General features: G+C 39.3%; 1 protein-coding gene across 4 annotated transcripts in view; it reads left to right on the top strand.

The window, feature by feature from the left end:
* Positions 1-304: 304 nt before the first annotated feature.
* SLC39A11 (solute carrier family 39 member 11) overlaps positions 305-24,106 on the top strand; it is a 333,223-nt gene continuing 309,421 nt past the window's right edge. For 2 of the 4 annotated variants that reach the window (XM_083351397.1, XM_083351400.1), the window contains exons 1-3: positions 305-406; positions 3,080-3,215; positions 7,382-7,420. In XM_083351397.1, the coding sequence (XP_083207523.1) occupies positions 3,108-3,215; positions 7,382-7,420 (147 nt within the window). In that variant the 5' untranslated portion in view covers positions 305-406; positions 3,080-3,107. Of the gene's footprint in view, positions 407-664; positions 762-3,079; positions 3,216-7,381; positions 7,421-24,106 lie in introns of those variants that run through there. The other 2 variants (XM_083351398.1, XM_083351399.1) reach the window with 2 other exon arrangements.

The raw sequence follows: 24,106 nt of genomic DNA on the forward strand, positions 1-24,106 counted from the left end.
AAGAGGCTCTAGCTGAAATGAAAAGAATCAAAATACTTGACACATTTTTGGCTGTTCGTGCTCTTGGGATGTAAAAACAAGTACGGTTTTTTAAAAGTCTGTCAGCTGTGATTTTTGTTTGTCTGTCTTGGTAAACTCTGATAGTTAGAAACCATATCATCCTATCGCACAGTATGACTCTAAACAAAGTCTCTTTTTGAGCCACTCGCTTCACGTTTTACAGAAATCAATAGACGTGTACCGCAGAATCTAGCCTGCTATTTCAGGCTGCTTTGCCAATGGCTGAAGCAGACTAGTAGGTGGAGCCACGTCGGTTTAAGAGACACGTGTACAAAGGAACCAGGAAGCGACTGCCGGAATTGGAATATCAGCTGTATTTTGCAACGTCTGGGTGATCTTATTGAGTGTATGTAGTGAATTATTATTTTTAAATAGAATGGGTTATTATTATTTTTTAAAAAATCCAGGAGAATACATTGAAAATAAGCACCCAGGCAGGCAAAATCCTTGTGGTATATTTTAGGAGGTTTTATCTTTTTTTAAAAAAACCCCAAACAAACCGGGATTAGCACTGGGGAAAAATGATCTAACAATTTTTACTTGTCAATTTTATCTTAATTTTTTTTACGGATTGTTTTAAAAATGGACTGCAAATAGTTGTTCTTTTATATATTTTACGGTGTGGCAAACGGACCTATTCATTCATTTTGGTGCCTTTCACGTTATGGGTGGACTATCAAAGCTGCACAGAAATGAAAATGGTCCGTATGGATAGATTAGATAGTGTGATTAAAATAGAAGAAATCTTAATTGTTTGAAATTGCTAAATTGGCGACGATAAGATTATTGTGGAACTTCATATAGACTGATTAAGTAACATGGAATAGTGCCTCCTCGACCCTTCCGTAGGGTTGCAAATTCTCAAAAATCTTAAGAACCTTTTCGGGCAGAAATCGACGGTAGGAGAATGTTCTGTGACAGTTTCTTCTCCCTCCCCGTTGTTGCTAATCACTAACTTAACGAGAATTAATGCTTCACTTGAAAGGCAAAATTAATTTTCTTTCAGTTCGGCCAATCCTCTTAAAGTCAAAAAAAAAAAACAACCCAAAGATTAGGAACTCACCTGATGTGCCTTACAATGAATTATGGTTTAATACAAACCAGACACCTATGCTTGCTCATTAAATCATTATTAAAACAGCTTATGGTTTAGTGCAATGTGTAAATTCAGCTAGAAATAAATCTCGGTTCGTGAAGGACTCTCATGCTTAGAAAGAATTGCAAGAAGGTTAGTGATAGATTCAAGAGATTTGACTGACCCTACCAGATGGAGCATTACATGAGCAAACACCTGTTTGAATATGGTTAAAAGAACAGATAACTGGATATAAAGGGGCCCCACAATAAGTGGGATAAGAGATATAAGTAATATAGTATTCTTCGCAATATATGAAATATAAAGATATTGGGATGATGTATGTGAATGAAAAGTTTGAAATCTAAAGGTAAATTAAGTTGAAATGAACTAGGACTAAGGAATGACTGAAATACTGAGGGGAAATTAAACAAATAAGAAAATTTGAAAATGGGATATATAGTGATTTAACAAATTAACTTTTACAAATATAAGTGAAATATAAATGGATCAGAAAAGATGCTATAGGTACATGTTTACAAGATAGATAAGCAGTATAGTATTTTTACAATGCGTGAAATATGAAAACATTGGGATTGTGTACCTAAATGGAAAATCTGGATATTTAGATGATTAATATTGAGAAAATTATGACTGATAAGGATGGTTTGAATATTAAGGGAAAATTAAGCTTAAATAAGAACTATGAAAATAGGATACATGGTGAACTAATAAGATGATTTTTATAAAAGCAATATAAGTTAAGAAAAAATGTCATACATAGACATTATTTGTGCAAATATGAAAAAAGTTTTTATTTAACTGCATTGAAAATATTAAGAATTATACTTTTTTAATGTTGAAGGAGAATATTGGGAGAAGGGAAGATCAAAGGAATATACTATTAATACACCAATTATGGAATTACAACAATTATTAACTGTTAATTAACTATTATTGATTGTTTTTCTCAAAATATATGAACCAGTGCAAAATGCTATACACTACTAGGCACTGAGGATTGTTATTGTGAAAAATTAATATTTTTTTTAAAAAAATTGAAACCACATTCCATTTTTATGAGGAATTAAAGGATGAGATAAATTGTCCAAGGACCCACTCCTTATAATATCTCCTATATTGCTCGTTATCCTTCTTTACAAGAATGGGTAATATTTTGGGTTGTGAATATTTGAAACGTTGAAGGCATGTGGTTATTGGTTTCATCCAATGACTGCCATAGAGGTCTTGTAAAGAGCCGTGGTGGCGCAGTGGTTAGAATGTGGTATTGCAGGCTAATTCTGCTGACTGAGAGCAGTTCGGCAGTTCGATTCCCATGGGCTCAAGGTTGACTCAGCCTTCCATCCTTTCATCCTTCTGAGGTCTATAAAATGGGGACAATATGTTGGGGGCAATATGCCGCTTAGAGAGGGCTGTAAAGCATGTGAAGCGGTATATAAATCTAAATGCTATTGCTATTGATCTTGTAACTAAATGGCTCCTACTTGGTGGGTGTGGCCAATCACAAAATAACAATTGACCAGAAGGCAAGCAGATAATATTGCTTCACCACCCCCCCCAAACTTGGACAGGCAGACACACTTCTATTGGAAACATGATTCTGCTTCTCTTTTATTTTCTAAAAACGTCTATAAAGCCAATGTGGGTCCAGAGCCATATTTAAATAAGGATGAGCCTGAGGGATAGTGGTTTGCTCTAATGTTGGTTATATTTAATTACAAATATCTAATAATATATGAATAAACAAGCACTTTATGCATAAATGATGATGATAGGTAACATATTGCCAACTTCAAGGAAACACTTTGCAGAGGAGACACTTTATAGCTATAGACCAATAAACAAAATGTATTTCTAAAATAATACTTAATTTTGATTAGTTCAGATTTTAGGTTTGCTACCTAATGTTCTTTTCATGTTTAGCAGGTCTTCAAACCCAGGATTACTCATTATGATACTTGGTTACAATCCAGTGTTGCAAGCACTGCTAGGAACCTTACTGACGTGGGGATTGACAGCTGCTGGCTCAGCACTTGTATTTATCTTTTCCAGTGGGCAGGTGAGTCCTGAACTTTTTTAGTGCAAATTTCAAAATTAGAGGATGGAAAATGTCATTTTCAGCATTAGGTGTGATAAAAATGTGAGTGTGGAGTATAAGTATGAATCTGATGATGATCATAAATACTAGTTATGGCATGTGGGAGTTATAATATAGACGGAAAAAGAAATGAGCTTGGTATTAAAATGTTATACCTTTCATTAATACTCTGCAACATTTAACTGAAATTGGCTAGAGATGCTTGTCTCTAGCTTTTGCATTTTTTAGAAGACTAAACCAAATTGCTACTACAGATAAATGAGTCTTCTGATATCATAAATTTGAAAGATTATTATCTATGTTTTAGTAGAATAGATCCTTCTAAAACACTTTGAGAGTTATATTTATGATATCCCAAACCATACTTATCAACTGTAGCAATCAGATTTTATTTTAAATACATGGCTATTATGGCTATCTTTAACCCATGTCCTGACATCTGGGACTACCCTTGAAAGGTTTCAGGAATTTACAGTTGTTGCAAAAGGCAGTTGGCTAGGTTCCTAAACAGTGAAAGAGGTATGCTAAAATTGAAGGAGAAATTCCCTTTTTTGTGCTTCTTCTATTAGCCTGAATTTTGGTGGACAGAAAAACTAACCAGTATGTGTTTACAGTAGATTTCCCTGGTTCATGCCCTTCAGATACACTCCTATTATAGCTCTCAGCATTCCCCGCCTGCGTGGTGGTACTCAGGGCTTTTTTTCTAAAAAAAAAAAGGTGCCGGAACTCTCATCTTGTTAATCTTTTATTTATATAATTTTATTTATAATTAAACAATTATATATTCAATTCTTAACATACATTTAATTTATTGTATTAAAGGCAAATGTTCATAGAAAATTCCAACCTTTTGTCCAATTCTTGTCTGGCAAATTTCTTGACTCCTTTCCTTGCTGTTAATATCTATGGCCGAATGTCGTCCTCTGAGTAACCACAGATCAACGTACTTTGAAGGATCGAAAAGTCTCAGAGGTGGTCCGACAAGTTTGATGAACAAAAGTGCTGAAATTGTCTTAGTCTTTAACGAAGCTCTTGTTGGGGTGGCAATTAGATTCATCTGTGAAAACCCACGTTCACATTCACTTGAAGAAATAGGAATGGTATTCAGAGTCCGTATCAAATGCAACAGTTTTTCTGGATATGTCTTTTTGAGAATGTATTCACGGAATCCACGAATCATTTCTCTTTCATTTAGTTGCAGTCTGATTGATAAGTTTCTAATTTCCACTTCTCCAAACGTCAGTTGAGTATTAACATCTTCAGGCCAATGTTTTTGATCAAGTACGTGAGACCAATACGCCAACTCATAGTCTTTGCTATCAAGTAATCTTTTTTCAATTGACTCTTTCAATTTTGTATAAAATATACTTGGGCCAATGGGAGGATCCTTTTTTGAATCTCTTTTGTGAAGTAAAATTCCACAAAAGCGAAGATCACTTACAGCAGCAACAGCACATTTATATTAGGGCCCAAAGTTCTGTCTTCTTTCTTCAAAAACTTGTACCAGTATTTTTATTTTCTTATTTGCCTTATACAAGTCGATGTTGCGGTCCTGTAGATCCAAACTTAAATCTGACAATTCTTGGAGAGCGTCACACATCAATCCTAGGTCCAATAAAAATTCTGTAGATGTTATTTTTCTTTTCAAGCCATCATAAGTGCATTTATCATGTTTATCTCTTGTAGGATCATGCATTGCTTGTTCAAAATGATACACAAGGGATTCAAAATTATTCCACACAGCCAAAACTGTACGCAAACTAGATGACACCCATCGGGTACTTAAAATTCTTCCAATTTTCAGCAGCTCGGTCCCCAGTAATTCTGCACATGAATGCAACTCTCTGCTATTCTTTGGTGAAGCGTGGTATATGACACACAGTTTATCAATAAATGATTGGAATCTATTTATTCCTGAAGTTTCCTTGGCAGCATCACCTACTGATAATTCTAGTCTGTGATTAGCACAATGCCAAACTATAATAGAAGGAAAATGTTCTGACAGCAATTTTTTCACTCCACTTTTACATCCCATCATCACAGCGGCGCCATCGCATGCCAGAGAAATCAAATATTTTTTTCAAATAATCTTCTGTCATCCTATAAGAGTAAAGACATTAGAGTAAGGAATCAAATATTCTTTCTGCTGTTACTTTTTCAAGTTCTACCAAGTCCAAAAACAAATTTACTGGTGAATTCATTCCCATACCTTCGATACAGCAGCGAACAAATACTATGAGGCTAGTTTTTTTGCTTATTGTGGTTGATTCATCAATTCGCAATGAAATTCTATTATTGGATCAAACAATTTCTTTAACCACAGTTTTCCTCATTTCTTTACTTATATGATTAACAATTATTAAAGGGCTTGCCATTGTGATAAAAGATTGCTACCACTGCTCCAGGGTTTGCTAACTTAAATATGCATAGCATAATTAGATTTATTATTGCTGCTAAAGCTATGGATTACGGATTCCCATTTCCCATGGATTGTCTTCTGTCCATGGGAGGGAAGCTTGGTAGATTCTAAATTTCATAATTTTAGTTGTTCCTTTGTGGCAGGGTATATATGAGAACAAGCTACAGAGGTCTTTAAAAACATGTTTCTCACATATTTATATTTTTGAATCATAAATATTAAATCTTTTTTCTTTCCAATGATCCAAACTAATGCTTTAGAAATATAATTTCCAGTTTGAGCTACACTAAACAAGCAAATTACACTAAAGCTAAATTTAACGTTACTCGTTAAAGATATTTACTATATTTCAGAATTAGTATTCTTTCAGTCACAATCTTATTCCTATTCAATTTGGCTGATTTTAAAATGTGATGTAAAATCATAAGCACATAAAAAGAAAACAGCAGAAACAGCTGCAAATTAACTCAACAGTTCTATGCTTAGCAACATTTCCATTTAATCAAAGTCCTTGCTCTTTCCAAATCTATTTCAGGGTTTACTTTCTATATACACAAACAATGGGAAATGAGTTTCTGGGCTGGTTCAAATTTTTTACACATTCCAAAAATTTCAGGTAATGTATCTGTTCCATATAAATATAAAAGCATGATAGGCTCTGTATTTGTACAATGGCCGATTATCTCAGCGTGCAGAAACGTGGATAACTACAAACAGAAGTTGGAAGCCCTCTCCTTGACTTCAGAGTCATCCTGGTGAGATAGTCAGCATATAAATTTAATAAATAACTTTTTTTTCAAATGCCCCTATCAGGAACTGAATTTGAATAAAGTTTCAGAAAAGCAAATGTTCTGTGCTGATGGTACTAAGCTCCCAAAGATCTAGCATGTGATAAATGAATTCTTCCTAATAAAAATAACTTCCTGCCTTTTTCTAATCATCATTTCTTCCCTACAGCAATTTGAAAAGTAAAACAAAGTGAAACAAACCACTACTCCCTCCATGCAGGGAAAATTTCCTTGAGTCATACTTGGATATCCTATTTGCAAATAATATCTTACTTACCTAGTTGAGGTGGTGTAGTTGGGGTGCAGGGAGGAGTGCAAACTTCCTGCCTTTGCTGCATCTTGCCTGTGCAACATTTGCCTGGTCTTTTGGCAACAAGCCAAATAGCATAGCTGACTCAGGAATTCTGGGAGTTGAAGTCCATGAGTCATAAAAGAGCAAAGCCTGCAATAGGCTTAAGCCAATAGCAGCACAGCTTGTGCAAAAGCTTTTTTTTTGCGCAAAAAAAGGTGCTGGAACACAGTTCTGAGCGTTCTATGAGAAAAAAAGCCCTGGTGGTACTAGAATATTTTAGAAATCGCAGAGGATATCAAAATGGGGAATAATGGTGCACTTTGAAGCTTGATGTCTTTGCTAAATAGGGACCAGATTTTTAACTCTGTATATTGAGTGTTGTCTTAGTTTTACACAAGACTAACATACACTCAGTCTGTTTTGTATATTATGGTAAGCTATAGGGCAATTTGTTCGTGCTTTTGGTCAGCTCAACTGTTGTCTGCAAGCTATATTTTATGGCTTAGCATGTTGCACAAAGGCAGCAAATTAACATTAAATAAACTATGATTCAGCATCAAATATGAAATTAGTATGTTGCTGCTGTATAAAGTATCTCTTCTAATCATTTGTAATCTTACATTTGCAGAGACAAATCCTGGATGGGAGTCTAGGCTTTGCTGCAGGGGTATGTAATAACTTGATTTAATTTATAAATTAAAGCTTCTTAAGTTTGCTTTGACTTATCTGACCTCCCCATTGTCAATGGTGTTTTATCCATTGGCATTAGGACTTCTGGCTGAAGTTCCGTGAAGAATCGCCTGTTCTGATTAGGTTTGGTGGTATCATGTCACTTATCAACACTCTTCTCCCCTGCCCCCATAATTGGGTGGAGCCAAAGGTTAGACCCTGTTTGCATTTGTGAGTTATCAGAAGTATAAAGAGGAAAAAAATGGATGCTTATATCTTACAAATAACATGCATGTCATCCCTTCAAACTCTTGAAGCTGCTTCCTTCTAAAAGTCTCAGGTCCTCTTCCCTCTCGTTATGGGTTTTTTGACATGCTGTCAGACTTGTGAGGTAGTCCAGACATGAGGCACACCCATTTGTACTAATTCTACTTTATTGTATGATTAATAGAATTTTGGAAGTCTGAAAGTTTCTTCTCCCTCACCTTTAAAGCCCAAGAATCTAAGGAGGGTTCCTTCTGAGATGTTTGCCATGCCCACATACCTGCTGTGGGTTATGTTGTCTTTTATCTAACTGTTCCCCTGCTGTGGCTCTCTCCCTCGGCTCCCAAGGTGATTCCCACATACCATTATATCTGCCACCCAAAATCCAGCATAGCCTATTAGCCAACATTAATTGTACATCCTTGCCCTGGAGACAGATGGGACATGTGTCAGCATCCAGATGCTATGGATATCAGGAAAATCCTACCTGTAAAATGGAAATGATTTCTGAGATAAAAGTTATTTTGTTTGCATTTTTATTGTGTCTCTGACATTTTCAAAAGTAGAGTTTGATTTTTAATCTCTATATGCATTATCAAAGTCACCAGTTAGTATTCCATGTGATGTAACATTCTGGGGCATCTCGGGGATGGGATGGGGGTGGGGGTTAAATTTCTCATTTTCCAAAATTTTTTTGAAGTGTATAGGAAAAAATGGAAAAATGTGAAACATTTCTCTTATTAAACCTAGATTTTATTTTCTGCTTTAAAATAAAAATATAGAATTGAAGCAGAATATAATAAGATCAGGGATTCTGCAATTCAAAACAGAAGGTTGCATCTCTTGTTTTTAAATAGATTTATGAAATGTAAGGCTAAATCCCCTATATTTTAATAAGTAATATTTGTGCATATAGCCAATTCCGGAAATGGAATTGTGTGGTGCTAGATCTTGAGATATTTCATTTTGTAACGTGGGAAAGAAAGGAATAAAATATTAGTGGGCAGAAGGGGGAATGATATTATTGTAAACTATAATCACATTTCTGATTTAGGTGTATGTTGATGGGTGACAGAAACATGTCATGGTTTTTATAGACTAATGAGTTTTTTTGTTTATTTAAAATTTATATCTCATACTTAATATTTATCCCATTTAGATATCTTTAGAGCTATAAAATACGTGATTTGGAAGCAAGTATTTCATGTTAATTCCTTAACTGTATGGGTGCATTTGCAAATTGTTCATTATTTACCAGCAGTATTTGTAATCCACTTCAATCTCAAAGGGTTTTGGGGGGCACAAAATATCTTAGAGCTAAAAAAAGAAACTCAAAAACATCCTCTCTCTAAGTCAGACAAGTTGGGTGGTAAAAGCTATGTTTATTACTCTTATTACTCATACAAAATTGGCCATGTTAGTAAGAGAATGCTTGAAATCTGTGCTAGGACAATATTAGGGCTACTCTGGTTACAAAAAAAGGGAATTTTTTGGAATTCCAGGGAAGGTGTTACAAAAGTGGAAGTTTGTGTGTGTGTGTTGACATGAAGACATGAAGAGAGAGTGGTATGATATTAAAATCCTGACATCTGTAGAGTTGTAGTCTCAAGAAAAAATATTGGAGGATGATATGGATGTTCACATTTAACTGCACCTCCTGTAGTAATTGGAGGTAGAACTGGACTCATGACATGAAGAAAAAAAGCCCTTGCTAGATGAATTTAATTGTCATCAACACATAGAAAACTGTTTGTCTACAATTTCATAAAAAAAACCCAATGTTCTGTGAAACTCTGTTTAGTTTTACAAATAACAGTTGACTATGTTTGATGTATTTCAGTTGTGTTGCTTAATGCATTTGAAAACACAAGGAATGTTGCCCAGCTGCCAGTTTAGGTAATTGTTTGGGAAATATATTAATTTCTCATCCAGTATTTTTCAGTCAATAATTTAGTGCCACCCAAATGCTCTATAAACAACTAGGTGTAGCCAGTTGTACTGCAGAAGTTGGCCATCTGGAAATGAGTCAACAAAACACATTTCCAGGCTGTTCTTTTTATTCAGTTGTTATTCTCTTTCTTTCTTCATGAAATGTGTGTCTTTCTTCAAGCATATTCCAGCAACAGGAAAGTTACAGGTGGTCCTTGACTTACAGTCACAATTGAGCCCAAAATTTCTTTTGTTAAGTGAGATAGTTGTTAAGTGAATTTGGTCCCATTTTATGACCTTTCTTGCCACAGTTGTTAAGTGAATCACTATAGTTGTTAAGTTACTAAAACAGTTGTTAAGTCAATCTGGCTTCCACATTGACTTTGCTTCTCAGAAGATTGCAAAAGGTGATCACATGACCCCAGAACACTGCAACCATCATAAATATGAGTCAATTGCCAACCATCTGAATTTTGATCATGTGACCAAGGGGATGTTGCTATGATTGTAAGTGTCAAAAATGGTCATAAGTCACTTTTTCAATGCTGTTGTAACTTTGGTCACTAAATGAACTGTTGTAAGTCAAGGACTACCTGTATTGTGATTCTAAGTATCGCAAAACATTTTGCAATTAAAAGCAAGAACTAATATAAATAATAAATAACAAAATTAGAATCTGATTGCTATTATTTAGTCTTCTCTAGAGATGAAATGCTACTTCTAAAAGATAGGAATTAACCTTCCTGGATTTAGACATTGACAAAGAGAAGCAATTGTCAAAATAGTCTTTGGACTCATTAAATCTAAGTGCAAAGAGGAAAACAAATCTTAAGCAATGCCAGCCTGTCAAATATAGGCATGGAATTTTAAGAGAAGGTGCATAACTGGATTATATGTGGTTTTGTGAATCCTGCTTGTGTAACTCTACTCTTGTGTTTATTTGCTTTTCTGAATAGAGATAGTAGATCAGACATGTCAAACTCGCGACATCACATGATATCGCGCAATGTATGAGGACAGTTTTGCCATTGCCGGCAATGGGATGGGCGTGGCTTCCGCATGATGCATCCAACCCAGGGGCCGGCAGTTTGACATCCCTGTAGTAGATGTTCTTTGGTGTGTCACTAAGCCCTGGGTAATTTGATGACATCCTTGAATGCCTTTGGAAAGGAGTAAGGATTAGAAAGTTCTCCCTTGGTCCTGTTTCCTGGCACCATCACATTTGGTTAGTAGATGGCATCTTTCCTTTTTCTTGTCATGGCAGATGTTTTGGGAAAGCATCTTTTCAAGTTCCTTTCAGATCTTTGGAGGTTGCTAACTGATGAACCAGACAAGAATATGAATTCTAAGCCAAGGGCATCTGTGTGTATTCCTTGCTCAGATATGCCTAACTAATCTTTTTTGTCATTTTGTGTAATGGTGTGAAGGACTATTAGCTTAAATATTGCAAGTAAGTAGTCTTTTTGACAGAACTCTGTATTTGCTTCAAGAGAACATTAACTGAAATGCCAGGGATGTTTGCAGCTGCAAGCTTTAAAACTAGATGATTGCAGCAGGAAACAATTTCTTTTAAAGTCATGATAATGATTAATTCAATTAACAATCACTTGCAAAGATAGGCAGCCACACAAATTAAATGAATGAATGAATGAATGAGTATTCCTGATTGGAGAAATGGGGTGGAAGTGAAAAACTTTCGGTCAAGATATACCCTTGAGTCCTCAATCTTTTTTTTTCCAGTGAGCACACTGTGAATTTTGAGTTCTTCCACAAAGGGGGGGACTTTTCCATCCTCAAATGGCTGTCATGACCAAATGTAATACAATAAGCCAAGTGGGACATTGATCAACAAGGACATTAAGGGCAGAAAATCCCATGTTGGGAACTCTATATTCCAGGTGTCCAGAATTGTGAGAGAATCTCCTTCTCAACTAGGAATACCTCCATATCCCTGTATCTTCCAATTGTGTTGGATGCTATTAGCCACCTGCAAATTCCCCTGCCCCACCCTTTGTTTAGCGGGAAAGGCTACTTGAGAAGAATGAGGTGAAATAAACTTGGAATATCCAACAGCAGTGTTACCTTTTGTATGTGTGGGGAGAACTATATGTGTGGTGCGTCTCATCTGTGACATATCTCAAATTTGATTTTCAGAGCAGCAGGGAATAGGATTGCAGAAAACAGCTCCCACTCTGAAACAGCTAATTCGTTGTATTTCTCAGTTCTCTGACATGTACAGGGCCGGTATTGTTGTTTCTCTGCCTTGCCTTGTAAACACATTGTTTAGCACCACGTACACATTTTAAAAGTTAAACTATTTTACTGCATTCATTCATTTTTTTAATGGTTGGAGGAGATAAATCTTGAGTAACATCTTATGAAAAACTGTAGTAAATGTACCCATGTTTTATTGAGAGCTAGTTTAGTGTAGTGGCCAGTCTTTAGGCGCTAGGCTAAAGGCTGAAAGACCCTGAGTTCTTGGCATGAAAGCCAGCTAGATATAAGATAAGATCAATCAAGAGTAAACTAAGCATCAAGGGCTGCTGGTTTTATCTCTGGGACTAAACAGGTGAAGGAAGAGATAATCTAACATCTGAGAGTTTAGCTACTGCAGTATTTTGGCAAGATACATGCTATGCAAAGCCTTCTCATGATGCTTATTTTTCTCAAAATCTGTTTAAGTAAGGTATTTTCTTGTGGAATTGTCTTTGCTCTGAAGGTTTGTCATCATATTGGGGAAAAGGAACGTCTGATCCAATTCTGGAAAGGATTTCTTAATTCTTAGAATTCTTAAGTTCTTCAACCTGAAATGTTTTTCTCTTGCTGCATATATTACAGCATATATATTTCATTTTTATGATGTTATCTTCCTGAAAACATTTTTAAAATGGATGACTGGTGATATAATTTCTTTCTGACCATGAGGGAAGGAGGAAGGAGGAACTTAAAAATGATTTAATAAAAGTGCTAATTCTTTTTTATGAACACTCATTCTTTCAAAGGAAATTCAGCCTGCTTCAACAGTTAAACTATTCCATATCACCTGATTTATTTTAGTTGGTTTTTCTGTGTTTTCCAATGAGTTTAAGAACTTTCATTTTAATGGTTTCCTTTTCTCATATATCAAAAGAGTACTATTCAAATGCAAAAACTGGAAATTATATGCTGTCAAGTTTGACAAATAGTCATAGTGGCAACTCTTTTAAATGTGTCCTTGTTTTGTTTGTTTTGGCAGCTGTGATAATCATTGAAGCAATAGTTATTCCCTTGATGAGAAATCCATTAAAATAATTGAATTGAAACCATCTCAATAGTGAATTCTGAACTATGCATTCAGAGTGTAGCTCTTTTCATGAACCTAAAATATATATCCTGCCAACTTTAAGACATAAATCAACTCTGAATTTAACAATTTAAATTTGAATGGTCATTTCTCATGCAGTATCCTTTATTTTCAATTATATCAGGCATCAGTATTGTTGCTTTTATAAGTCAAAATGCTGTCCAGAGAAATATAAACAGGCTTAGAGAAATCCACAAATTTGCAAAAGTACGGTAAATACCTTTTAAGAGAAATCGGAGATGAGGAAAGACCAGGATAACTTATTTATTTATTGAATTTATATAGCTGCCCATTCTAGCTTATGATTTTAAGTGACTTGCAGTACAAAACATTAAAAACAAGAAATAATAAAAATATCATTGCAAGAAAGCCGATCCCCTAGAAACGATAATCTAATCAAAGCATACATGGTGGATTCGATTAAGACCTTGGCCCCAGTGCCTGAGGAAAAGGCCAGGATTTCATAGCTTTTTGGAAGACTAATAACGTTGGGGCTGTTTAGCTATGTTATGCTTGTTTTATAGAACAGACACCATAATGTAATGATGATTGAATGACTACAGAAGTCACATAATTATGATTAATGTATCTACAACTGCTCCAGAAGGAGGATTAGAGCTGAGATGATATTCTGATGCTTGGGTTTTAAGGAAATTTTGTATTTGGCAATGGTGAGTCTTTATCTAGCAATTACACATGCAGACTTCTTGAAGGCAAAAGCAAACAAGACCTCTTTTAAAAGGGACTCACTTACATACATGGGAACCGGGGGTGGGGGGGGAAGAAAGAAGCCCACAAAATACATATTGTTTCTTTTGAAAGATTTGCAAGCTCCCTTCCCCCAAAGTCCACCATAATCTCTTAGGGTTCAAAATTAAAATTTAAGTTAAAAGAGTAACTCATACAAGTACAATTAACAAAATGAGAGCTACAATCATAGCCAAAAAGACTGATTTAGAGTGAGGGATGGTAAGCAGTGAATATATGAATCAGACTGGGACTCATTTGCTTTTTTCACTTAGAATTGCTACAAGGACGCCAGTTTATTTTATTTATTTTATTTTATTAAATTTCTATGCCGCCCTTCTCCCAAAGGACTCAGGGCAGTGTACAGGGCAATAAAGTACTACATACAAAAGTTAAAAGTAAAAATTAAATTAATTTTAGCCCTAACAATAAATAAATAGTTAAAAAACCCCAAACCCTTAGTCCAGGCCGGCCTGTTCAAACAACCAAGTCTTCAGGTCACGGCGGAAAGAGCGAAGGTCGGGAGCCATCCGGAGCTCAACAGGCAATTGATTCCAAAGGGCTGGCGTGCCCACAGAGAATGCTCTCCCCTTGGGGGCCGCCAGCTGGCAATCCCTGACCGACGGCAACCTGAGGAGGCCTTCTCTGTGGGAGCGCACAGGACGAAGGGAAGTTGACGCCGGCAGCAGGTGCTCCCGTGGGTAATCCGGACCCATGCCATTTAGGGCTTTATAGGTCATCACCAGCACCTTGAATCTCACCCGGAGGGAAACTGGAAGCCAATGCACCTCGTGGAGGAGAGGTGTTACATGGGAGTATTGGGAAACCCCCATCACAACTCGCGTGGCCGCATTCTGCACCAGTTGAAGCCTCCAAGTGGTCCTCAAGGGCAGCCCCATGTAGAGAGCATTGCAGTAGTCTATCCGAGAGGTCACGAGCTGTGAGTCAAGGAGGACACCCAAGTTGCGAGCCCTATCTATGGGGGGTAACACTTCACGCCCCATAGTTAAAGATGGAATGAACTGAATTTCCCAAGATGCCAGTACGTACAACCATTCAGTCTTGCCGGGATTAAGCTGAAGCCTGTTCCTCCCCATCCAGACCCGGACCACATCCAGGCAATGGGACATCACATCGAGGGCATCACTGGGGTGGTTTGGGGTAGAGATAAAAAGCTGGGTATCATCAGCATACTGATGATACCCCACTCCAAAACCACGAATGATCTCACCCAGCGGCTTCATATAGATGTTGAACAGGAGAGGCGAGAGGACTGACCCCTGAGGAACTCCACAAATGAGAGGCCTTGGGGCCGACCTCTGCCCTCCTGCCAACACCGACTGCGAATGACCCAGGAGGTAGGAGGAGAACCACTGCAAGACAGTGCCACCCACTCCCAACCCCCTGAGGCGCCGCAGTAAGATACCATGGTCGATGGTATCAAAAGCCACTGAGAGATCTAATAGGACTAGGACAGAGGAACAACCCCTGTCCCGAGCCCGCCAGAGATCATTCACCAGTGCGACCAATGCTGCCTCTGTGCTGTACCCGGGCCTAAAGCCTGATTGGTATGGGTCCAGGTAATCAGCTTCCTTCCAGAACAGAAGGAGCTGATGCGCCACCAAGCTCTCAACAACCTTCACAAGAAAGTGAAGGTTGGAGGCCGGACGGTAGTTGTTTAAAATAGCCGGGTCCAGGGCAGACTTCTTGAGGAGGGGCCTCACCACCGCCTCCTTCAAGGCGGCAGGAAAGCTACCCTCCCTCAAAGAAGCAGTTATTACTGCCTGGAGCCAGCCTCGTGTCCCCTCCTGAGCCGCATACACCAGCCAGGAGGGGCACGGGTCCAATAAACACGTGGTGGACCTCAGCCTCCCCATGATCCTGTCCACATCTTCTGGAGTCACAGGGTCAAACTCTTCCCAGATAACATCACCAAGACCGCTCGTGTCTCCTCCGTCAGACTCTGCCCAGTCAGAGTCCAGACCGGCCTGAATCCAAGCGATTTTGTCCGCCAGATGTTGGCTAAACTCCTCAGCACAACCCTGCAAGGGCTCCCCCCTCGCCTCCTGATTAAGGAGGGAGTGGGTCACCCTAAACAGGGCGGCCGGGTGATTATCTGCGGACGCGATGAGGGCAGCGAAGTGGTTAGACTTCGCCGTCCTCATCGCCGCGATATAAGACCTGGTGAAGGTTCTTAATCGCGATCGGTCAGATTCAGACCGGCTGGATCTCCAACAGCTATCTAGGCCCCGTCTACAATGCTTCATCTCCCGGAGCTCCGTGGAAAACCACGGAGCCCACTGGGGTCTGCACCGGGTCAGGGGCCGCATGGGCACAACGTGGTCAAGTGCCTCTGTGGCTGTCCTTTCCCAGGCTTCCACCAAGGCATCGGCCGGGCTGTGAGCGAAGGTGGCAGGCGGGGACCCAAGCACCACCTGAAACCGCTCTGGGTCCATTAGGCGCCTAGGGCGGAACTATCTGGTCGGTTCCATGGCCCGACGATGGGGGTGGCGAAACGGAAGGCCAGCCGCAGGAGATGATGATCGGTCCATGACAGGGGTATAATAGTTGGAAATCCCCCACCCAGATCATCTAACCACTGTCCAGCTAAAAAACCAAAATCGAGCGTGTGACCCCCCCATGAGTCGGGCCCTGAGTAACTTGCATCAGGTCCATGGCCATCATGGAAGCCATGAACTCCCGAGCCAACTCTGATGATCCCCCCAGGGATGGCAGATTAAAGCCCCCCAAAATCATAAGCTTGGGGAACTCAATCACCAATCCCGAGAGGATGTCGAGAAGTTCAGGCAGGGCTGCTGCTACGCAACTAGGCGGGATCACAATCACTGCCACCCCCCTGCCCCTACCCTGAGCCTGAGGCCGGTGGAGCACCCGGAAACCTGGTGGGCAGAGTTCAGTCAGAGGGACACCTCCAGGTCTCCGTAATGGAAGCCAGGTTCGCACGCTCCTCCTCAACCAAATCTCGGATGAGAAGAGCCTTATTAACTACGGACCTAGCATTGAAATACACAAGCCTAAGCTCAGGTGACTGCTCACCCTCGCTCCCGGAACCACGGGTTGAAACCGGAGAGTCGGAGCGCATCACTGCTTGAAGATAGCGGGGACGTGCTCCCGGATGTCGATACGGCCCTCCGTAGAAGCGCCTGCTGCCGTTCCCAAACGTCGTGGGGATCTGCAATCCCACACCCCGCTCCGGAGCTCCGGAGGCGCCCGACCTAGGCCCCATCCCGCTGTGATATGTCCCGAGCCTGGGCTGAACAGCGGTTGGTGGACACCCCCCAAGTTCCAACCAAGACCGCGATCTCTCCCCCCTCCCTAACCCTTTAAAATATCTAGATAAAAAACAAACCAGGGGCCTCTTCCTCAATTTATACCGGAGGCTCCTATCCCTAAGCACTGTGGGATGCAGTAGCTGCAGGAGAGCTTAGAAAAAGTACAGAGACATTATCAGAAGAAAAGAGAGTGGAGACATCCTGAAGGTTTTTTCTCTGCTGATGAGATGTGCATTTGAAAGAGAAAAAAATAATTGGAAAGATGAGACGAGAGAAGAAATTAGAAATTATAAGTGCAAAACCTTCGCTCTGTACAGTCCTTCTAATTGAGGGCATGTATTTCCCTTATACAGTTCTTCCAATAAGGGTCATGTACTAACCCAATTTTGCAGCTCAGTTCTGCAGCGTTACTACCAAAGAAATATTAATATCGTTTCTTTCTTTCTTTCTTTCTTTCTTTCTTTCTTTCTTTCTTTCTTTCTTTCTTTCTTTCTTTCTTTCTTTCTTTCTTTCTTTCTTTTCCTTCCTTCCTTCCTTCCTTCCTTCCTTCCTTCCTTCCTTCCTTCCTTCCTCTCTCTCTCTCTCTCTCTCTCTCTCCCTCCCTCCCTCCCTCCCTCCCTCCCTCCCTCCCTCCCTCCCTCCCTCCCTCCCTTCCTTCCTTCCTTCCTTCCTTCCTTCCTTCCTTCCTTCCGTCTCTGCCTTTAAACCCACATCTTTAAATTGTAGGCAAAAAAATTGTAAACTACAGTTCCATCATCCACTGCGGTCTTTGGTTCCTCCACAATCTTAAGATTGGTCTATGGCCACCGGGAAATTGCCAATTCCTGTTCTGAAGGCTTGGGAATTACAGAGCCTTTCATTCCAGTTATACATAACCAAATAACCACAAATACTACATGTAAAAGAAACATCGGCAAAATCTGGGATGCTTGCTTGTCAAATTGCTCTGCCACATTCCTTATCCTCACTTTTGAGCAGCAGTCTTTTGTTTTGGTTTTGCAACTTTATTCTCTCTTCAGAAGAGGAAGATGAGGCAAAGCAATGATGGAGATGGGCTTTGGCAAAGGGATAAGGCCTACTTCAGGAATCTGTGGGCTGGATGGATCAGTCTTGGGCTGGGCAAGTTTCCTCATTCCTGCTCTTAGAAATCCAGGTATGGCATCAAGTTATATATTTTAGGGTTGATGTACACATTGTTTAATTGCTGTGGGAACACATGGGTTGATCCAGCACAGGCTTTTTGCCTTCTTTACTAGTCTAGACATGTTATTAATCTAGAAGCTAAAGCAACATTAATGGTATGGATTTTGGAATATAGCTAACTTTGATTTTCATTGTTTGGACCCTATTTGTGGTACAGCCATCTGGGTCTTTCCACAGATGAAGTGTCCCTGCTTTCATTTGGTTTATGTCTGGCCTTAGAGCACTGAGGGTGAACCTTTTGGGTTCAGTGTGTCAAAAAATAAAAAAAAATGCCTCACTTGACTCTGCCAGTGTGTTAGCCCCCCCCCAACAAAACAAAACAAAACAAAAACAAAAAGAGAAATAATTCACTATTTCTCCTTTCCCCATCTAGGCCGTCCCGCACAGTGACACTTGGCATTAGCACTGAAGCTGGGCCTGAGGTAGAAGCCCAAGTCTCAATTTCAACCTTAGCTTCACTGTTACCAAGCTACCAAAAGGCTGCCTCATGGTGTTGCTGAAGATGCAATTGCCCCTTTGGCCCCTACATTTCCCAGGATCTACCATGTGAGAATGTGCCACATGGCACATACCCTCAAGCAGTGTTCTCTTTTAGTTTCATTTTGCTTATTCATTTTTACAGGAATTGGAAGTGTTCAAAAAACATATCAATTCTGTGGAGAGATTCATCAAATTCACGTGGGAAGATGTTAAGGAAAATAGCCTAGCCTTTCTGGACTTTGCAATACTTATTAAGGAAAACAGAAGCCTTAATACTGAAGTTTACAGAAACACCCCCTCCCCTCCCCAACACACAGAGAGATCAATATTTACATTTTGATTCTCGCCACCCACTGGAGCACAAAATGGAAGTTATCAGAACCTTACACTACCGAAATGAAGGCCTGCTTACCAGCAAAGATGGGAAAGAAAAAGAACAAAACACATCAAGGAAGCCCTCAGAACGTGTGGTTATCCCAATTGGCCACCATCAAATCCCAGAAAAGACCCAGCAGGAGCTCCTCCATAACAGAAGAGAACAATAAATGAAGCAATGTTGTCATTTCCATGTGTTGCAGAAATATCTGAAAAGCTCAGAAGGATCTTCAGCCAACACAACATAAGTCCACACTTTAAACCCAAGAATATACTAAGGCAGAAGCTTGTTCACCCCATGGATAAAACACCCAGACACAAACTGAGTAACATGGTATATGCAGTACAATGCAGTGAGACATGTGCAGATCTGTACATTGGGGAAATAAAACAACCACTTCATAACACAGGGCACAACACAGGAGAACAACCCCATCAAGATTCAGTAGTCCATCTGCATTTAAAAGACAAAGGCCATTCTTTTGAAAACAGCAAAGTCCACATTTTGGACAGAGAGGACCACTGGTTTGAAAGAGGGGTTAAAGAAGCCATCTATGTCAAAATTCATCAGCCCTCTCTCAACAGAAGGGGAAGGGAACGACATCATATATCTCCAGTCTACAACACAGTTCCAAGAAGGCTCCACACCCACTACTCAGGTGACCTTGAGGACACAGATAAACCTGCAACTCTAAAAGAATGCAAATGACCAGCTTTCTGGTCATTGACTCAGTGCCAACTCACCTTGACCATTAGTAGATCAGATTCCTGTGCATAGGAAGCATGGAATAAAGTTGTAGTATTTGTGAACTCTGTCCTGGCTCCTGATTTCCTGCTCCTGGCAGACTCAGGTTCAATTCCCCACTTAACAGTGGAACTCATTGGTGACTGCTAATCATATTCCCAACCCAATTTGTTTTATAGGGGTGTTGTTAGGTTAACTTGAATGTAAACATTCTTGAGCTTTCAGAAAGAAAGTGAAAAGAAAATGTAAAAATAAATACACTTTTTGCAATACATGGTACATTAGTTTGCATTGTCGCCATCTCCGGAATGTCTTTATTTTTTAGAAAGTTCAAAAGTGACATGATTTATGTTGAAATTGTTTTTGAGATTTATGGAAGAGTACTCTTAAAACATGTCCATAAATCAACCAGCAAAAAGAAAATGCAGAAAGTAGCCATGGCTTAGAGAAAACAGCAGCAGCCCATTTTTTTTCTTCAGATCCAGCCTGCTTAGGTGGGAGCATGGTATCAGCTGTACAGAAGTAATAGTAGGAGATGATGATTTGGATTTTGCAAAGAACCGATTTTTTTTTCTGCCCACGCAAGTGTTTCCCTATCAAGCTTGTGTCTTCCATCAGGAGCAAAGTACCCCAGAGTTAGGGTGCCATTCAGGTCAGCATATTCTGTAGTGTCAAAGACTGCTACTGGAAGGCAACATCAGTTCTCCTCCTGTATACAGAAACAGAAATGTTTTTCTATATTCAAGCCAAGTTGGGATCTGGGGAACCCCCTTAAGAGCCTCAAACAGCCTTTCTAATTTCTTTGAAATTGGTGGAAGATAGGCTTGATGGAGGCTAAACCTGACCTGTACATCATGGGTAGTTTTTTTTTCTTCCTCACATAGAGTAAACTCATAAAGTTTTTTCAGCATCAGAGGTTTCCTTTTGATGCCAAAGGGAAATGTAGAATCAGAAGATGCAGTTAACTGCAGAAGCCTGGATCTGTTGTTAATTAAATTCAACCCCCACCCCTCTTATCCGTTGAATGTTCCAGAGCTCAAAAACTTTTATTCCAATTCATTGCCAAAGAGGGCTCTGATGAAAAATATCACATGCCTGCTCTAATTCCCAGGAAGCAGTTTTGACCTGAATACAAAGAATGTATTTGGCGATGAAGTAACTGTCACGTTAAGGTTGTAATGGAAATTGTTAATTGTTTTTTTAAAAAGTATCTAAAAGAATGGTGCCCCAAAGCTAACTTTTTAAAATGAGGGTGGGGGATCACTTTAGCAATTTGTTTTGCTTGTGTTGGTTAAATATAGCAGGTTTATTTCCTGTCTTTTTAGTTAAGATGCCAGGTGATTTGGGATGGCTACTTTGAACATCTCAGTTCTTCTCCCTCTTGCAGGAGTAACAAAGAATTAAACTACGAATGTGCTTTTTAAAATTTTTATTAGCTATTGACTGGCTCAGATGTGAGGAATTTGATCCATAATCTGACATCATTGTTTTTGAAGAACAACTTGGATGATAGCATACCAAATGCCATACTTTCTAGCATTACTTGGAGAACTGTGTGTCTTCTTTTGGGGGAAAAAGAGAACATTCCTCATATGTCACAAGGCTGTTCAAATGTTTCTTGTATTTCTAAGAGAAAGAATCAGATAAAATAGTTGTCTCATGATCAGGAAAGATGAATTAAAAGCTCTTGTATGAATAGTTGTGATCATTCACAGATAATTATATTCATTTTTTAGGTAGTTAGCAATTTTAGACAATTTTTGTTAGTTTTTAAACAATTAGTAATGAAACATAGCAGAGTGGAGGCCATGTGCCATGACACCATTACTGACTTTGTGGTGGATTAAAAGTTAACCTATTGTTCTTGCCAGAGAAATAGCTATATCATAGCTATTTGACATTAAGCAAATGTCAAGTAGCTATGAAAATTTCAAAGCTAAATGGATGGGCAGGCAACAGTTAGCTGAATGTCAACCCCACTAGGTAGCATAGACCAGGAAATTACCTCCAGAGGAAGGCTAAATCTACATTTATAATAATTAGCTGTAATAACGTACAATAGTTAATATCATATAATAATGTATAATAACATATTAATAAGAGACCATCGAGCAAGGAATAACATTAAAGGAGGATATAGCTAAAGGATCTGACCTCCCTTTTACTACTTGGAAGACCCTGAATAGTTTGAGAGTTGAAGTGTCTATATGTAAAACCAACATGCTCAAGTGGAGGCTCTTAGCAGCTAACAACACACTGTGTGAATGTGGAGAGACACAGAGCCCGGCCCATCTGCTGGTATGTCGGCTACTACCAGAAATGTACCGATAATGACTTGTTTTCGGCCAACAACGAAGCCAAGAAGGTGACTTCATTCTGGCAGTTCAAAATTTGATTTAGACATAAAAGAAAAAGAAGAATAACAGAATCTTGTAAGTGTGATTATGCTATATCTTCCTCCTTCTTATACTTCTGTGAATTAGGGAGTTGTCTGTCCGAGGCTCTTCCAGATATTATTTGACTGTTGTGGACTTAAAACATGTTTCACTCCTTATCATTATGGGAATGGTGCTTGTACATCTCCTTACTTCCTTACACCCTACATTGAAATAGCAAACTGAAGGGAAAGGGAATATCTACTATGTACTTTAGATTCATTTCCTTTTTTTATAAGAATTTGACAGCAGGCTATTGAATGGAAATGTTCTGTACCAGCCTGCTACCGGCCCTGCAGAAAAGGCAGGGACAACCCCTTTTACAAGAAGGCAAGAGGCTGGAATTACGCCTGCCAAATTTATTGCTACAAAAACAAATAGAACAAGACACGAACCAAGAAACAGGAGCTTTTCAAGCAGATTGCCTTCAGCAAACCAGACCTCCCACGCATTCCCCCTTAAATACAGTTCAGGGCGTGGCTTCTCTCTGCCTCCTTCCGAGGAGCCCCATTGCCTTCCTCTGTTTACTCCTGATTGACTGCCTCCTGCGTCGGGCGTCCTTGAACAGGGCCAGCTGTGGGTCATCTTCATCCACGCTGTCAGGCTCACACAGCTGGGTCTGCGTCGTGACCAGATGAGAGGGGCCTGGCTGAGGGCTCTCATCAAGCTGTCCAATCCCCTCAGCAAGCTCTTCAACACCCCCCTCCTCCTCCTCCTCTGAGTCGTCCGACCCAACTGCCGAACCCACAGGCTGACCCTGAATCACAACAGGAAAGTTGTTCACAGAACCCTTCTTGGACACACAGAGTGCACAAAGTGGAGAATGAACAGGCATATTATCTCCAAACACCATGCTTTTAGATGGGAGGTCCAAAGATGAGCAGGGCTTGCATTGACTTTCTGCATGATCCAGGATCCTAGACAACCAATGTGAATACTATTTTCCCTCAGACTTCTTGCCTAAATACTTAGACGGGATAGAGATATGGGCAGATCTGTATATGCACAGCCTCATTTTCTACCCTGAACTCTGGACTTTCTATATATCCAACCAAATGCCTGAACAAGATTAGAAGCAGAGAAATTAGACAATTTTGAAATTTTGGGAAATAATAAACTGTTATATTCAGAGACAAACAAGGCACTTTAAGTTACTGTGCGGTGGGGGTAAAACAAGTGTGACTTTTGATTAATTCAGTCATTTCATGCCAAGAATTGGAAAGAACTGTATTTATCTGAAAGGAAGAGTAGGCGGTCTGTGCCCACTTTATTCGTTTTATTAGAAGTGACAAACAAAAGAATAAATTTTACTTATTATATGTACAAAAAAGATCTCTTAAATTTTCTCAAAGATTTTTGGCTTGAAATACAGATAAACAGAAAACTAGCTCTAGGACTATTTTTGAAGGAGTTAAGATGTTTTGGGGATGGAATAAAACTTGAGGATAGCTTATTTGATCAGGATTTAAAGAGAAAAATAGTTCATCCGATTGCCTTTACTAGATTTTTGCTGATAAAGAAGAATGGTGAAGTATTTTGATTGTTTTTTATTTACTAGATAAGCTATCTTTTTTTGGGGGAGGGAAGAGAAATTATTTTGTATTTAGATAGGGTGATAAGTTATTAATATTGCCTTTAATGATTGGGTGAAGGGGGAAACTACTACATTTTTCCCCTTTTTTACCCTTTTTTGTATTACTTGGTATTTTTGTCATTTTTATTTTATTTTATTTTAATTCCATTTATATCCTGCCCTTTTCCGAAGACTCAGGGCAGCTTACAAGCTTAGCAGTAGCCTTCATTCTATGTATATGCCTGCTTATTAGGGCTTTCACACACACCCCAAGCGGCATTATTACAAAGTCAGCTT

The sequence above is a fragment of the Vipera ursinii genome (assembly GCF_947247035.1).
Source record: "Vipera ursinii genome assembly, chromosome: 2".
Lineage (NCBI taxonomy): Eukaryota > Metazoa > Chordata > Lepidosauria > Squamata > Viperidae > Vipera > Vipera ursinii.